This window comes from Triplophysa rosa, linkage group LG1 (genome assembly GCF_024868665.1).
Source record: "Triplophysa rosa linkage group LG1, Trosa_1v2, whole genome shotgun sequence".
Taxonomy (NCBI): Eukaryota; Metazoa; Chordata; class Actinopteri; order Cypriniformes; family Nemacheilidae; genus Triplophysa; species Triplophysa rosa.
In genome coordinates, this window is record NC_079890.1 from 4,924,912 (window position 1) to 4,941,338 (window position 16,427).

At 35.2% G+C, this 16,427-nt stretch overlaps 2 protein-coding genes, 1 long non-coding RNA gene and 3 other non-coding genes across 7 annotated transcripts; 3 read left to right on the forward strand and 3 right to left on the reverse strand.

The window, feature by feature from the left end:
• Positions 1 to 732: 732 nt before the first annotated feature.
• On the reverse strand, positions 733 to 947 carry LOC130563110 (small nucleolar RNA U3). Its single transcript, XR_008964046.1, has one exon. It is a non-coding gene; the product is annotated as a small nucleolar RNA U3 (small nucleolar RNA).
• A 1,631-nt stretch (positions 948 to 2,578) lies between these two features.
• LOC130562984 (protein inturned-like) lies at positions 2,579 to 4,861 on the forward strand. The gene is made up of 2 exons (XM_057348359.1): positions 2,579 to 2,916; positions 4,270 to 4,861. The coding sequence occupies exons 1-2, from the start codon at positions 2,780 to 2,782 to the stop codon at positions 4,859 to 4,861; spliced, it is 729 nt and encodes a 242-aa protein (XP_057204342.1). The 5' UTR covers positions 2,579 to 2,779.
• Positions 4,862 to 5,544: 683 nt separating this feature from the next.
• On the forward strand, positions 5,545 to 6,551 carry LOC130560110 (uncharacterized). The gene is made up of 3 exons (XR_008963657.1): positions 5,545 to 5,794; positions 5,915 to 6,038; positions 6,110 to 6,551. It is a non-coding gene; the product is annotated as an uncharacterized LOC130560110 (long non-coding RNA).
• Positions 6,552 to 8,320: 1,769 nt separating this feature from the next.
• Positions 8,321 to 8,535, reverse strand: LOC130563117 (small nucleolar RNA U3). The gene has a single exon (XR_008964047.1). It is a non-coding gene; the product is annotated as a small nucleolar RNA U3 (small nucleolar RNA).
• A 2,133-nt stretch (positions 8,536 to 10,668) lies between these two features.
• LOC130560067 (tRNA methyltransferase 10 homolog B-like) lies at positions 10,669 to 14,195 on the forward strand. Of its 2 annotated transcripts, none has more exons than XM_057343548.1 (5): positions 10,669 to 12,087; positions 12,260 to 12,338; positions 13,371 to 13,438; positions 13,559 to 13,682; positions 13,754 to 14,195. In XM_057343548.1, exons 1-5 carry the CDS (start codon positions 11,938 to 11,940, stop codon positions 13,873 to 13,875), a joined length of 543 nt encoding a protein of 180 aa, XP_057199531.1. In that variant the 5' UTR covers positions 10,669 to 11,937; the 3' UTR covers positions 13,876 to 14,195. The 2 variants fall into 2 exon arrangements, with proteins under 2 accessions (XP_057199531.1, XP_057199539.1); XM_057343556.1 differs by having other exon boundaries at positions 11,978 to 12,091.
• A 1,769-nt stretch (positions 14,196 to 15,964) lies between these two features.
• On the reverse strand, positions 15,965 to 16,179 carry LOC130563121 (small nucleolar RNA U3). The gene has a single exon (XR_008964048.1). It is a non-coding gene; the product is annotated as a small nucleolar RNA U3 (small nucleolar RNA).
• Positions 16,180 to 16,427: the final 248 nt, after the last annotated feature.

A 16,427-nucleotide genomic window follows, 5' to 3' on the forward strand; every position in this document is an offset into this window, starting at 1 on the left:
GTGTTGCACGGTGGGACTTATTTAATTGAAGCACCAATACGTTACTGAATATGCGTAAGGTTTATGATCTTTGTTTATAGATTTTATCACATCTTTTAACGGCATTGCACGTTGAATAGACTTAGTTTTCAAACGGAATTGACAGATGCTTGCTGAATTACTATATCCCTCTCAAAACGGCGGAGTTTGACACGATGTGTAAAAGTCGCAAATGTGTGTTACCGTCATCGAGCTTCGTGGTCTCTCTGACTGCATATCCAGTAGGCGCATCTAACTAGAAGATTCTAGGGCAAGCAGTAACTCCACCTAATCTTGATATTTTTAGTAAACCAGAGTATCAGGAGGAAACCAACGCGTATACCTACCATGTACAATTCTGTACAGAAAGACCTCTTGGCTGAAGGCGGCTAAGAGCAAATTTGATTTTTTTAATAACCTCACTTCTCCAGTAGATGGAGTCAATAGGGTGTGTCAGGTTGCCATTGATTGTAAATGCATTTATTCATAAACATTATGTTGCTGAAACTCTAAGTAGACTGGAATAGTATCGCGCTACACACGTTGTTAAAAGAGAAGTTACCGCGTGCAGATACGGGAATTAACATTTAAGAAATAATAAATTAATGATGTTTTTTATAATTATATAACACTAACAGTGTTATTTTATAGGATGTATTCAACTATTTCTTCTAATTAAGTAAATTAATATAATTTTAACTTTTGTTGCCAATAACCACTCTGATCATGCGTTTCTCTTCTCCAGACCAAAATCAGCCTGGGGAACGTTCTTCAATAATAGTAAAATGTGAAATACATCACTATTTACTACTTGTTTCGCGCTCAGAGAAACACATCGATGCTCTTCATCGTGGTTAGGGAGACATAACTTTGTCGAAACACACTTCCTAGTTAATCACTATAGAAATGATCCCTGAAAGTATAGTCTTAACGTAATTTAGCGCTCACTAAACACCCCTTCAGAGAGACGATCAAGCTCAATGACGGTAACCTGTAGTTGCGCCCTTTTGATAAGTAACACGCGCCAAACGAAGCGGATTTAAAGGGTTTCAACCATTAAAGTCAGCAGAAACTTACTCAATTGATCATGAAATACAATTAATAAAAGAATGTCTATCAATAACCACACGTTATTTATATTAATAACTAGTTAACTAAAACGTTAAAGGAGGCTTACGCTTGACTTTTTGAATTAGCCTAGTTCATGTAACATTTTAGTTATTTACATTCAGTAACAGTAACATTAACAATTTTTGTTCGCAATTAAAATATCAAACAAAGGGAAATATTTTCAGATTCATATGAATATCATGTGAATTAAATCACATACTCAAAACTACTTTTGTTAAGTTTTAATAAAAGTACTTTAAGTTCAATAAAATAATTGTACATATAAATAGTATTAAAAAGAACACATTTAAACTCATATAAGACACATGTCTATGCATATTATGAGTAGCGTAACGTATTTGTGCTTCAACTAAATAAGCCCCATCGTGCAACACCACCCATTTAGCATCGTTCCATGGTAGAAATTAATGTTGAGCCACAGTCAAAACTTTTGTCTCGACGGATAATATTCGATTTCAACGTGGAGAAAATATATAAAAATATTACATTAAAAAAATTATATTAAAACATGAAATAAGCTTTTAAGCAGTCGCTAAAAAAAATCACGACTTTAATTAAAATACGTTTTTAATGTTTAAACCTAAATAGAACCACATTTTATTAGATCAATGACGTACACCACATGTTTGCGTATCTCTCTCTCTCTCTCTCTCTCTCTCTCTCTCTCTCTCTCTCTCTCTCTCTCTCTCTCTCTCTTTCTCTCTGTCTCTCTGTCTCACTGTCCCTAGCACGCAAACTTTACTAGCGCCCATTATCGGCCCCGACGACGCTCTTTCGTAGTCTGGAGAAATACTCAAGACCGCATACCTTATTTCAAAGGCAAAAGAAACTATTCTATAAAACGCCAAATGGAGCGACCAAACTATGACAAAATTCCGTGGACTCCAACAGCACAGAAGATAAAAAATATTGCCGTATTTTAATGGTGAAACAGCATGGACTGTACCGTGGACAATGCAACGAGAAAATGCTTGGAATTCGTTGCGTGGTGTGCTCTGATTTTCTAATAACGACGGAAGAATTCGTCATTGGAACTATGAAGTTTAAATGATGTTTAATTCTTGCTCGGGTGGAAGACATTTTCAGTCATTTTCTAAGAACCTGGAGGATTTTGATTCTATACGGAGTGTACTTCTTTACAGGTTAGTATATATAGCCTATATTTTGTGCAGCAAAATGTGTATGGTTAGTGTATTGTTTTTTTTTCAGCCACATAGTTGCATTTAACTTTTGCAACGCGGGATTTTGGACCGCTTGTGCATTGCTATAACGACTATTAGTAACCGGCAAAATCTATGTTTTAGAGAAGTAGGCTACAATAGTTTCTTCTCAATATTCATAAGTAAGACTTACCGTTTTATTTATAAATTTACTGGTAGAAGCTAAATGATTGTGTGGTGGCGCAGATGAGTCGTTTCAGTCCTTCCATGCGGTGAGCGAAAGCTTCAGAGTTGTTATAGCAACGGTTCCATTGTACCAATCACTCTTTGAGAAACTCGTCACGTGACCTACAGAAAAGCCCCGTATGCAGACAAGACGGCAAAATGTCTCTCTGCTCAAAAGGAGAAATTTACAGTTAAAATCCGCTTCAGATGGGTAGAATGACAGCTAAGTGAGACAATATGCGTTAATGGCTTCTAGACATTTTACAGAAGACGTCGGGACGCACGACTCACGTGAAATTAAAGAAGAGAAAGGAGGAAACGACGGCAGCGACGATGACTCTACTGCATCAAGTTACAGTTACACAGGCTCAGGTTTCTCAGAGTAAGAAACGTCGACAAATAACGATTTTGTTAACTAGAATGTTTATTTGATTCTTTGCCGTGAACTTTTATTACTTGACATTTTAGTTATACTGTCAGATTTGCTGCATGTAAGTTAGTAAAGTGGACTATGTTGATCCCGAGTTTGAAAGATAGGTTTCTAAAGTTATCGTCTGTTGCCCTCTCTCATTCTTAGTGGAATTTCTGTTTCCAATTCAAAAAGTCAGCCATCAGAAATAATTATATGCTACTCACCATCTTTAGTGAAGTTATGGACGTGGTTGCCAAGAGCTAACCACCAAGGCCATGTGACTTAATTTAGAAAGGGGATAAACGTCCGTCTGGCTCCATTGGCATTTAATTCAGTTTCATTTTTTTATTTTTGAATGATGGAGGCTGTTCTGTAGGGTCTGTGGCTTTCTCCTGCTGCAGCGTAGTGTTTGGCTTGGATACTTTTAAAATCTTTTTTATCTATTGGAAATCAAAATATAGACACTCATTACATCACATAACATAACATGAAAGTTCAATAATAGAGACCAGCATGCTTGTCTTTTTTTATAAACGTGTAAATGAAACACCTACTTAACTTAACCTAACAAACCCAACCTACTGTGGTGATAGAGAACTGTGTCGTCCATGGTGACCAGCACAATTGTTAAAAGTGTATTTGATCCTAGCAGAACTTGAATGTGCTGTGATATCCCGTGCTTTCTTTACAGCTGTTTGTTTTTGATTTTAAGCAAGAAAAGTCTTCATAAGTCAATCTTCAAAAATAAATTCCTGTTAGGGAAACTTTCCCCTTAACTTACACTTTCTCTATTTTTTAGGATAATATAAATATTTTAAATACTACCAGTAATATGAAACCATATTGTTTGTACTAATAAATCATTTTTACTCTATAATATTTAATAATAATTTGGTGGCCCTAAAATAGTTTGACAACTAAGCATCACAGCCACAAGATATCACAAGCACCTATTTACAATGTTTTTCAAGCTTAAAAATTTTACTAAAAAAAACGTATATAGGTGAAGCAAAGAAATAATTTCCTAAATAAAAACAAAGTTTTGATACTTTTTTCGGTTGTCAAAAAGTGGAACATTTCCATATGAATGCGGAAAAGTACACCTTTACAAAAATCACTTTAACACTATTTGCTTGCAGAAATAGCTCAAAGTGATAGGCTCATAATTTGTTTGCAGATGCTTGTTTTAACATATTGTTATAGACTGCGATGACAAAGAGATACTCTTGGGTGTGATTTAAATGTGTAAATACTCAAATTGTGGGAAATTGTGTTAGTGGACGTTTAAATTACTTTTCTAAACCTCCCTGTTTTGTGGCTCAGTGACCTAGAGCCAGAATGGCTAGATGATGTCCAGAAGAATGGTGAACTCTTTTATCTTGAGCTGAGTGAAGGAGAGGAAGAAGCTCTATTGGCCCAGGTGACCGCCAGTCAGTCCGCTGCCACTAACCACGTACGTTTCAGTGAAAAGGAGGTGGAGATTATCACAGACAGTGGTAAAAAGGAAGCGGATTCCAGCAATAAATCCGAAGCAAAGTTCAAGAAGTTTGCCAAGATTCTGAGACGAAGGCAATCATCTCAAAGAAAAGCAGTAAATGGAAAAGAGGGAGGAGCTCCCCAACGCCCCACATCCATCCTTAAAAATCAAGCGGGCCAGCGGCCTGGGGTGGTGGTACATCAGCAGCGTCTGAAGGACGTGTATGTGTATCTGAACCCTAAACGACTCTGCAGCTCTTCGCCCCCATATCCAGAGAAAGGGGGTCTGTTAGAGGCCTTGCTGGGTGTGGTGCACCGGCCAGGTGGAAATGCAGGGAAGAGGGGAGAAAAACTCACAATAAATGCATTGGTCCCTCACAGTCCCGCCAGCAAGTGTGCTGACATTCTAATCGGTAAGCATGACAGACAAGGATGTTGATTGTTTTTTATGTAGAGATGCTTTGAACATCCCCATTTTGGCTATAGACATCAATGACCTTTAAGAGGAGTTTTGAAGAAAAGTGTGTTAGGCTAGACAATTGTTGCTCAACCCACTATAAAAAAACGAATAGACCACCTTGCAACTTCATCATAGCACCACTTACAGTACATTCTCTTCTGGAATGTAAATATCTACTTATGGCGCTTTTCCACTGCACGGTACCGTCAGGTTTAGTACGACTCGGCTCGGTACAGCTCATTTCCCTTCGGCTCAGTTTGCTTATCCACAGCAGTTCAGTTTAGTTTACTGCCGTAGCATCATTGTGAATGCGACAAACACACGCACAACACAGGAGTAATGGAGCATGTCGATGGCGGATGGCAGCAAAACAAAATACTTTTGAGAGTTTGAGAAATCATAATACAGCAAAAAATTATTTGGTTTGCTCGACGGCGCACCAGGGTAAATGATGTAGCATTTAGCATTGCGTTAAGGGTCTCAATCTCTATTTTACTGTCACGAAGCATTTAACGAAATGCCAATATTACGTATTAAAATGCATATTCATGTGTTGCAAATCCAGTGACGCTGGTAATGATTCTCTCTGCCCAATCAGTGATCTGTGTGTAAACACGTCACATTTGACGTTTGTAGAAGTTCATATATGGCTAGAACAGTAGTCTAAACTGCATGTTTCTATTTTGCTTCAGGTGCATTGTTTCTTTTCATTGAATTGTAAATAATTTTATTGAATTGCAATAATGTAAATGTATTGCATACAGCTTAATGTAATGAACTCCTAATGAAGTGAAAAGATAAAACTGTGTATATAATTTTGATTTCTAAAATTATTTTTTCTTAGCTTTAGAACGTGTGGATGAAGATAAAGTGTATATTCTTGGTGGTTTAGTGGATGAAAGCATACAAAAGGTGGTCATATTATAATTTATTAAAAATGATTGATAGATGCTCTTCCAAACTATAGTGTAGCGAGGAGTAAATGTCTAAAGCTAAGCCATTGACATAGACTTGATATGTTGTCTTTGACAGAAAATAAGTTACAAAAGAGCGAAAGAGCTTGGAGTCCACACAGTGAGACTGCCTATTGATGAATACATGGTGAAGAAGTCCAACCCCAAAAACTTCCACTCCAAAATTTTGGCAATCAACCAAGGTAAGCACTTTTGCATACTTAAGTCATAATCATTTTAATCCTTTACAATTGACCATGCTTTTGCATTTCAGTGTTTGAGGTCTTGCTGGCTTTTTGTGAGACCAAAGATTGGACTACAGCTCTTGCTTCTGGTATCCCACCTGGAAAGGGTTACGTGGTGACTTCACTGATGTCCTCAGAGGTTGGACAATGATTGGCCCTCCAGAGCAGCAGGAAATCAGTGACATTCTTTGGTCACCCAGAGTTTGAGGCCATGACCAATGCAAAGTGACCATGTTTGCACAGTATATTTATTACATAGTCACCGTAACTGTATTACAGTATGCCTGCCGTGTTTGTCAGGGTGGAGGTGTTACTTGAATTGCTAATATTTAAAATATTTTGCTGTATCTTTTGTTTACCATTTTTACTTGATTCTCAGGAATAGTTTACATACAAAATGTCTATTAACTCAACATTTGTTGAGCGTTAAATAAAGCTATTGAATCATAACACTGATGTTCTAATGTCTTGGCTTTTACTGTGTTGTTCGTATTTTGACACAAAAAATCTCATTCATTGAGGGAATATTGTCTTTGATTTTAGCAACCCGATATTTAAATGAAACACCACTTTTGTAAAATGAATGATCTTTTTGTCTATGCATAGTGTTCATTCAAATTTTGCCTTGTTGCAGAGCAGTGTTACAAAAATGAATTACAGAGAGAGAGTTACAGTAAAGACAGTAGTCTATAATACAAATGATAGAAATAAGGGGAAAAAAAATTGGAGAACAAGAAAAAATATTAAGTATGAAGGATTTGCAATATTCTACACTACCAAATATTCTTTATAATATATGCATCATTGATATTATTTGTATAAAATAATTTTCAGTAGGATTGTAATAGGACCATTACATTGATTACATTGACTATTCAGCACGTCTCATTTTATAATGACAATAAGAAGCAGGCAAGTAATTGCTGGTATTATTTTTTGGAGAGGAGAAAATTACTGTGGTTACTCCGTGTGATACAATTAAGACATCCACAGGGAGAAATGAATTCGCACAAAACCTTTAACAAGCTGAAGTTTTTAATTTGATTAAATTAATAAATGAAAACAATCAGTCCTTGTTTTTAATGAGTAGGCACATTTTAATTGACTTTCTATTTGGTTTTGGAGAATGCATTGGTGGTTTCGATATTATTAAAACTTTTAATAAGAAGAACATATTATTCTGAAACAAGCATTTTATTTAGATGTCTATTTCGTATTAATTTTATTTTTTATAATTCGACATCATAATAAAAAAATGTATTACATGGTCATATTAATAACTTTATAAAGAAAGGAACATTAAAAAATTAACATCAGCTTTTAAAGGACTGCATGTTATCATCACTTGTTTTTACTTTTTGTGCTTATACACAATTAAAAGTATTTGACAAAATTGTGTTTAATTTTTTCCTTCCGTTACCAATAAAATGTTTAGTTTAAATCTAAACATGCTTATGCACTGGTGTTTGAAATGTGTAACTAACATTTTGGAACGAAAGTTCAGGGTCGTGTTGCACGGTGGGACTTATTTAATTGAAGCACCAATACGTTACTGAATATGCGTAAGGTTTATGATCTTTGTTTATAGATTTTATCACATCTTTTAACGGCATTGCACGTTGAATAGACTTAGTTTTCAAACGGAATTGACAGATGCTTGCTGAATTACTATATCCCTCTCAAAACGGCGGAGTTTGACACGATGTGTAAAAGTCGCAAATGTGTGTTACCGTCATCGAGCTTCGTGGTCTCTCTGACTGCATATCCAGTAGGCGCATCTAACTAGAAGATTCTAGGGCAAGCAGTAACTCCACCTAATCTTGATATTTTTAGTAAACCAGAGTATCAGGAGGAAACCAACGCGTATACCTACCATGTACAATTCTGTACAGAAAGACCTCTTGGCTGAAGGCGGCTAAGAGCAAATTTGATTTTTTTAATAACCTCACTTCTCCAGTAGATGGAGTCAATAGGGTGTGTCAGGTTGCCATTGATTGTAAATGCATTTATTCATAAACATTATGTTGCTGAAACTCTAAGTAGACTGGAATAGTATCGCGCTACACACGTTGTTAAAAGAGAAGTTACCGCGTGCAGATACGGGAATTAACATTTAAGAAATAATAAATTAATGATGTTTTTTATAATTATATAACACTAACAGTGTTATTTTATAGGATGTATTCAACTATTTCTTCTAATTAAGTAAATTAATATAATTTTAACTTTTGTTGCCAATAACCACTCTGATCATGCGTTTCTCTTCTCCAGACCAAAATCAGCCTGGGGAACGTTCTTCAATAATAGTAAAATGTGAAATACATCACTATTTACTACTTGTTTCGCGCTCAGAGAAACACATCGATGCTCTTCATCGTGGTTAGGGAGACATAACTTTGTCGAAACACACTTCCTAGTTAATCACTATAGAAATGATCCCTGAAAGTATAGTCTTAACGTAATTTAGCGCTCACTAAACACCCCTTCAGAGAGACGATCAAGCTCAATGACGGTAACCTGTAGTTGCGCCCTTTTGATAAGTAACACGCGCCAAACGAAGCGGATTTAAAGGGTTTCAACCATTAAAGTCAGCAGAAACTTACTCAATTGATCATGAAATACAATTAATAAAAGAATGTCTATCAATAACCACACGTTATTTATATTAATAACTAGTTAACTAAAACGTTAAAGGAGGCTTACGCTTGACTTTTTGAATTAGCCTAGTTCATGTAACATTTTAGTTATTTACATTCAGTAACAGTAACATTAACAATTTTTGTTCGCAATTAAAATATCAAACAAAGGGAAATATTTTCAGATTCATATGAATATCATGTGAATTAAATCACATACTCAAAACTACTTTTGTTAAGTTTTAATAAAAGTACTTTAAGTTCAATAAAATAATTGTACATATAAATAGTATTAAAAAGAACACATTTAAACTCATATAAGACACATGTCTATGCATATTATGAGTAGCGTAACGTATTTGTGCTTCAACTAAATAAGCCCCATCGTGCAACACCACCCATTTAGCATCGTTCCATGGTAGAAATTAATGTTGAGCCACAGTCAAAACTTTTGTCTCGACGGATAATATTCGATTTCAACGTGGAGAAAATATATAAAAATATTACATTAAAAAAATTATATTAAAACATGAAATAAGCTTTTAAGCAGTCGCTAAAAAAAATCACGACTTTAATTAAAATACGTTTTTAATGTTTAAACCTAAATAGAACCACATTTTATTAGATCAATGACGTACACCACATGTTTGCGTATCTCTCTCTCTCTCTCTCTCTCTCTCTCTCTCTCTCTCTCTCTCTCTCTCTCTNTCTCTCTCTCTCTCTCTCTCTCTCTCTCTCTCTCTCTCTCTCTCTCTCTCTCTCTCTCTCTCTCTCTCTCTCTCTCTCTCTCTCTCTGTGTCCCTAGCACGCAAACTTCACTAGCGCCCATTATCGGCCCCGACGACGCTCTTTCGTAGTCTGGAGAAATACTCAAGACCGCATACCTTATTTCAAAGGCAAAAGAAACTATTCTATAAAACGCCAAATGGAGCGACCAAACTATGACAAAATTCCGTGGACTCCAACAGCACAGAAGATAAAAAATATTGCCGTATTTTAATGGTGAAACAGCATGGACTGTACCGTGGACAATGCAACGAGAAAATGCTTGGAATTCGTTGCGTGGTGTGCTCTGATTTTCTAATAACGACGGAAGAATTCGTCATTGGAACTATGAAGTTTAAATGATGTTTAATTCTTGCTCGGGTGGAAGACATTTTCAGTCATTTTCTAAGAACCTGGAGGATTTTGATTCTATACGGAGTGTACTTCTTTACAGGTTAGTATATATAGCCTATATTTTGTGCAGCAAAATGTGTATGGTTAGTGTATTGTTTTTTTTTCAGCCACATAGTTGCATTTAACTTTTGCAACGCGGGATTTTGGACCGCTTGTGCATTGCTATAACGACTATTAGTAACCGGCAAAATCTATGTTTTAGAGAAGTAGGCTACAATAGTTTCTTCTCAATATTCATAAGTAAGACTTACCGTTTTATTTATAAATTTACTGGTAGAAGCTAAATGATTGTGTGGTGGCGCAGATGAGTCGTTTCAGTCCTTCCATGCGGTGAGCGAAAGCTTCAGAGTTGTTATAGCAACGGTTCCATTGTACCAATCACTCTTTGAGAAACTCGTCACGTGACCTACAGAAAAGCCCCGTATGCAGACAAGACGGCAAAATGTCTCTCTGCTCAAAAGGAGAAATTTACAGTTAAAATCCGCTTCAGATGGGTAGAATGACAGCTAAGTGAGACAATATGCGTTAATGGCTTCTAGACATTTTACAGAAGACGTCGGGACGCACGACTCACGTGAAATTAAAGAAGAGAAAGGAGGAAACGACGGCAGCGACGATGACTCTACTGCATCAAGTTACAGTTACACAGGCTCAGGTTTCTCAGAGTAAGAAACGTCGACAAATAACGATTTTGTTAACTAGAATGTTTATTTGATTCTTTGCCGTGAACTTTTATTACTTGACATTTTAGTTATAAAACTCTGTTCGTTTTCTTCGTGATATGACTTTAATCTGAAGTATTTCTGTGCGCATCTCTTGTGGATCGGAGCCGCGCTTATCCGCTCATCACGTCTTATTGCGTCTATAAAAAGTTTCCGACTGACAACCTGTCAGACAGAGCATCAGTACCCGGTTGACCCGGTACGTCGGTGGTACCGGGTCTTATGAAAATTAGGTACCGACAACTTTTTTATTTTTAGGTACCGACTTGGACCCGAAGTACCGGTACTTTTGACAACACTAACCCAATGTAACTGTTGCTTTTCTGAAATAAAACCTGAATAAACCTCGATGTCATATGCGGCCGAGGCTGACAAATGTGATCTCCGGAGGACGCATGCAGCCTTCAAAGACGCAGCTACTTTGTCCAAGTTTCTAAAAGTACATTCTAAAATGCTGTTACGATTGAGGTTTGACGTGTTAAGACCGTATTTCCCCTTGTTTTGGTCTATTTTTCTTTAGAGCCTGTATCTTTTATCAACCCCAGTATTAATAAATGTGTTCGTAGTGCATTTCATCTTTTGTGCGTTTATTTCGTTAACCAATGTTGCACTATGGCAGCTATATGTTCACGGAAATAAAGTAACAAAAATCAAATTAAATCAAATTTACTTTATCAGTTATTATAGTTATTTTAGGCACTCTTTAAATAAAAAATGACAAAAAATATTGGCTGTAATGTCACAGAATGTCAGACTGAAACATAACTGCTCTTTTTCAGCCAACTACTTAAACTGAGACATTTATTCAAGAAGTTTATTATAACCTGAAAACAATTAGGCTTACTAGACACATAGAATTTAAAGTCAAAGCTCTTAAACAGACAATTAATCGTCATAATCGCAATGATTTATTAGACAATTAATCGTCAGCCAAATTTCATAATCGTGACAGCCCTAGTAGCAAAGTGTCATTTCTTCAGTGTTGTCACGTCAAAAGATATAATAAAATATTTACTAAAATGTGAGGGGTGTACTCACTTCTGTGAGATAGTGTATGTACCGAAAAAATCTTACTTTTAACAGTTTAGGTTTAATAGGAAGCAACGGACCATTGTAAATACATATAACCGGAACCTAGTGAGCCATACGATTTCGAGTCAGTAGTACATCACGAGGCTACGTGCAAGTAGTCCATTTCCCTGTGAGTTCTTGTAAGGCATGAGTGGTTCAACTTTCTACTTAAACTACTTAATAAAAATCACGTCAGATTAGTACATATAGTGGACTATTTCTTTTATTTTTACATTTTTTCTTTAGGAAATGAGCCATCTTGCAGGTCAGATTAGGCGCCTTTATGGATCGAATAAAAAAGCTTTGCGGCCATTCCACATTTTCCTGACAGAATTGAAAGAGGACAGTCTGCTGTATAAAGAATGTGTTAGGATGAATGACGGCTTCCTGAATTATTTGGTTGGTAAATACTCCTGCCATTTTTTCTGATTTTCTCAATATTTTGAATCAAATATTTTGAATCCAAGTGTAATCCTTGTTTTATGATGTTAAGAAATTCAATTCATCAATAGAAGAATTATAGTACAGTTTTGTTATGGAGGTGACTCATTACACTCTCTGTATTTGACAGATGGATGTGACAGATGAGAGCTGGTTTCATCTGTTCCCCACTGAGGATGTGATATATTTAACCCCAGACGCAAATGAAGGTTCATATCTTACATGCTATAATTTTCAATAAAGCGATGTTCTAGGTTTAACAATAGGTTTCACTTTTAACGTTAAGCTCTAACCTTAACCATACAAATTTTGAAACGTACTCAATCTTTGTTTTTTTTCTGCATATTCGAGTAATAGTAAACTCATCAAAACAATGGAATGACAATGGAATTGTAACTCAGAATTATATTGTAACTAAAGCTATGTTATATTCTAGTGTCTTTAAAGCAGCCACCATTTGCGTAAAATTAGCTAAATCCCGCTCTTGGCATTTTTTATAAGCCAGCTTTTGAAACAGTATTGAAAGAATTCACGCCTTTTTCTTCATGACCAATCCATGTTATTTTTTTATAATATGTATATTTTTAATAAAATGTAGCTATCTAATGACTGAAATTATTAAAGCAATAAGCCACAGAAGAGGTAGGTTACAGTGCATTTTGTAACAGCTAAGGGGCGGTATAGGCAAAACTTGGAAGTTTACAAAAGTAATTTCACACATTTAAAAAGATTTCTAAGATTATGGTAAACATTTCAGTCAAGTGTTTTAAAACTTTTGAATGGTAGTGTAATTGCACAGAAAATATACAGAAAAAGACAGCAAGGATTTTCCAATGAAAACAAACACAGCAATGCAATTACTGTTAAAATGCACACTGTTTTTAATGATAAAGAGAAAGTCTAAACATGTAATAGAACTACTTAAACATTTTTTACTGTATATCTAATGTTACATGACCATGTAAAGCTAGTCAACCTGGTAACCTGCATGTTATATCTTGTCGGAAATGCAGTGTTTTAGTGACGTTTGTAGAAGTTCATATATGGCTAGAACAGTAGTCTAAACTGCATGTTTCTATTTTGCTTCAGGTGCATTGTTTCTTTTCATTGAATTGTAAATAATTTTATTGAATTGCAATAATGTAAATGTATTGCATACAGCTTAATGTAATGAACTCCTAATGAAGTGAAAAGATAAAACTGTGTATATAATTTTGATTTCTAAAATTATTTTTTCTTAGCTTTAGAACGTGTGGATGAAGATAAAGTGTATATTCTTGGTGGTTTAGTGGATGAAAGCATACAAAAGGTGGTCATATTATAATTTATTAAAAATGATTGATAGATGCTCTTCCAAACTATAGTGTAGCGAGGAGTAAATGTCTAAAGCTAAGCCATTGACATAGACTTGATATGTTGTCTTTGACAGAAAATAAGTTACAAAAGAGCGAAAGAGCTTGGAGTCCACACAGTGAGACTGCCTATTGATGAATACATGGTGAAGAAGTCCAACCCCAAAAACTTCCACTCCAAAATTTTGGCAATCAACCAAGGTAAGCACTTTTGCATACTTAAGTCATAATCATTTTAATCCTTTACAATTGACCATGCTTTTGCATTTCAGTGTTTGAGGTCTTGCTGGCTTTTTGTGAGACCAAAGATTGGACTACAGCTCTTGCTTCTGGTATCCCACCTGGAAAGGGTTACGTGGTGACTTCACTGATGTCCTCAGAGGTTGGACAATGATTGGCCCTCCAGAGCAGCAGGAAATCAGTGACATTCTTTGGTCACCCAGAGTTTGAGGCCATGACCAATGCAAAGTGACCATGTTTGCACAGTATATTTATTACATAGTCACCGTAACTGTATTACAGTATGCCTGCCGTGTTTGTCAGGGTGGAGGTGTTACTTGAATTGCTAATATTTAAAATATTTTGCTGTATCTTTTGTTTACCATTTTTACTTGATTCTCAGGAATAGTTTACATACAAAATGTCTATTAACTCAACATTTGTTGAGCGTTAAATAAAGCTATTGAATCATAACACTGATGTTCTAATGTCTTGGCTTTTACTGTGTTGTTCGTATTTTGACACAAAAAATCTCATTCATTGAGGGAATATTGTCTTTGATTTTAGCAACCCGATATTTAAATGAAACACCACTTTTGTAAAATGAATGATCTTTTTGTCTATGCATAGTGTTCATTCAAATTTTGCCTTGTTGCAGAGCAGTGTTACAAAAATGAATTACAGAGAGAGAGTTACAGTAAAGACAGTAGTCTATAATACAAATGATAGAAATAAGGGGAAAAAAAATTGGAGAACAAGAAAAAATATTAAGTATGAAGGATTTGCAATATTCTACACTACCAAATATTCTTTATAATATATGCATCATTGATATTATTTGTATAAAATAATTTTCAGTAGGATTGTAATAGGACCATTACATTGATTACATTGACTATTCAGCACGTCTCATTTTATAATGACAATAAGAAGCAGGCAAGTAATTGCTGGTATTATTTTTTGGAGAGGAGAAAATTACTGTGGTTACTCCGTGTGATACAATTAAGACATCCACAGGGAGAAATGAATTCGCACAAAACCTTTAACAAGCTGAAGTTTTTAATTTGATTAAATTAATAAATGAAAACAATCAGTCCTTGTTTTTAATGAGTAGGCACATTTTAATTGACTTTCTATTTGGTTTTGGAGAATGCATTGGTGGTTTCGATATTATTAAAACTTTTAATAAGAAGAACATATTATTCTGAAACAAGCATTTTATTTAGATGTCTATTTCGTATTAATTTTATTTTTTATAATTCGACATCATAATAAAAAAATGTATTACATGGTCATATTAATAACTTTATAAAGAAAGGAACATTAAAAAATTAACATCAGCTTTTAAAGGACTGCATGTTATCATCACTTGTTTTTACTTTTTGTGCTTATACACAATTAAAAGTATTTGACAAAATTGTGTTTAATTTTTTCCTTCCGTTACCAATAAAATGTTTAGTTTAAATCTAAACATGCTTATGCACTGGTGTTTGAAATGTGTAACTAACATTTTGGAACGAAAGTTCAGGGTCGTGTTGCACGGTGGGACTTATTTAATTGAAGCACCAATACGTTACTGAATATGCGTAAGGTTTATGATCTTTGTTTATAGATTTTATCACATCTTTTAACGGCATTGCACGTTGAATAGACTTAGTTTTCAAACGGAATTGACAGATGCTTGCTGAATTACTATATCCCTCTCAAAACGGCGGAGTTTGACACGATGTGTAAAAGTCGCAAATGTGTGTTACCGTCATCGAGCTTCGTGGTCTCTCTGACTGCATATCCAGTAGGCGCATCTAACTAGAAGATTCTAGGGCAAGCAGTAACTCCACCTAATCTTGATATTTTTAGTAAACCAGAGTATCAGGAGGAAACCAACGCGTATACCTACCATGTACAATTCTGTACAGAAAGACCTCTTGGCTGAAGGCGGCTAAGAGCAAATTTGATTTTTTTAATAACCTCACTTCTCCAGTAGATGGAGTCAATAGGGTGTGTCAGGTTGCCATTGATTGTAAATGCATTTATTCATAAACATTATGTTGCTGAAACTCTAAGTAGACTGGAATAGTATCGCGCTACACACGTTGTTAAAAGAGAAGTTACCGCGTGCAGATACGGGAATTAACATTTAAGAAATAATAAATTAATGATGTTTTTTATAATTATATAACACTAACAGTGTTATTTTATAGGATGTATTCAACTATTTCTTCTAATTAAGTAAATTAATATAATTTTAACTTTTGTTGCCAATAACCACTCTGATCATGCGTTTCTCTTCTCCAGACCAAAATCAGCCTGGGGAACGTTCTTCAATAATAGTAAAATGTGAAATACATCACTATTTACTACTTGTTTCGCGCTCAGAGAAACACATCGATGCTCTTCATCGTGGTTAGGGAGACATAACTTTGTCGAAACACACTTCCTAGTTAATCACTATAGAAATGATCCCTGAAAGTATAGTCTTAACGTAATTTAGCGCTCACTAAACACCCCTTCAGAGAGACGATCAAGCTCAATGACGGTAACCTGTAGTTGCGCCCTTTTGATAAGTAACACGCGCCAAACGAAGCGGATTTAAAGGGTTTCAACCATTAAAGTCAGCAGAAACTTACTCAATTGATCATGAAATACAATTAATAAAAGAATGTCTATCAATAACCACACGTTATTTATATTAATAACTAGTTAACTAAAACGTTAAAGGAGGCTTAC

Coding starts and splice junctions, on each gene's coding strand:
- LOC130562984 (XM_057348359.1), top strand. CDS start 2,780: ATGGCTTCTAGACATTTTACAGAAGACGTCGGGACGCACGACTCACGT. Junction 2,917..4,269: donor ACAGGCTCAGGTTTCTCAGA/GTAAGAAACGTC, acceptor TTTGTGGCTCAG/TGACCTAGAGCCAGAATGGC.
- LOC130560067 (XM_057343548.1), top strand. CDS start 11,938: ATGAGCCATCTTGCAGGTCAGATTAGGCGCCTTTATGGATCGAATAAA. Junction 12,339..13,370: donor AACCCCAGACGCAAATGAAG/GTTCATATCTTA, acceptor ATTTTTTCTTAG/CTTTAGAACGTGTGGATGAA. Junction 13,439..13,558: donor TGGATGAAAGCATACAAAAG/GTGGTCATATTA, acceptor TGTCTTTGACAG/AAAATAAGTTACAAAAGAGC.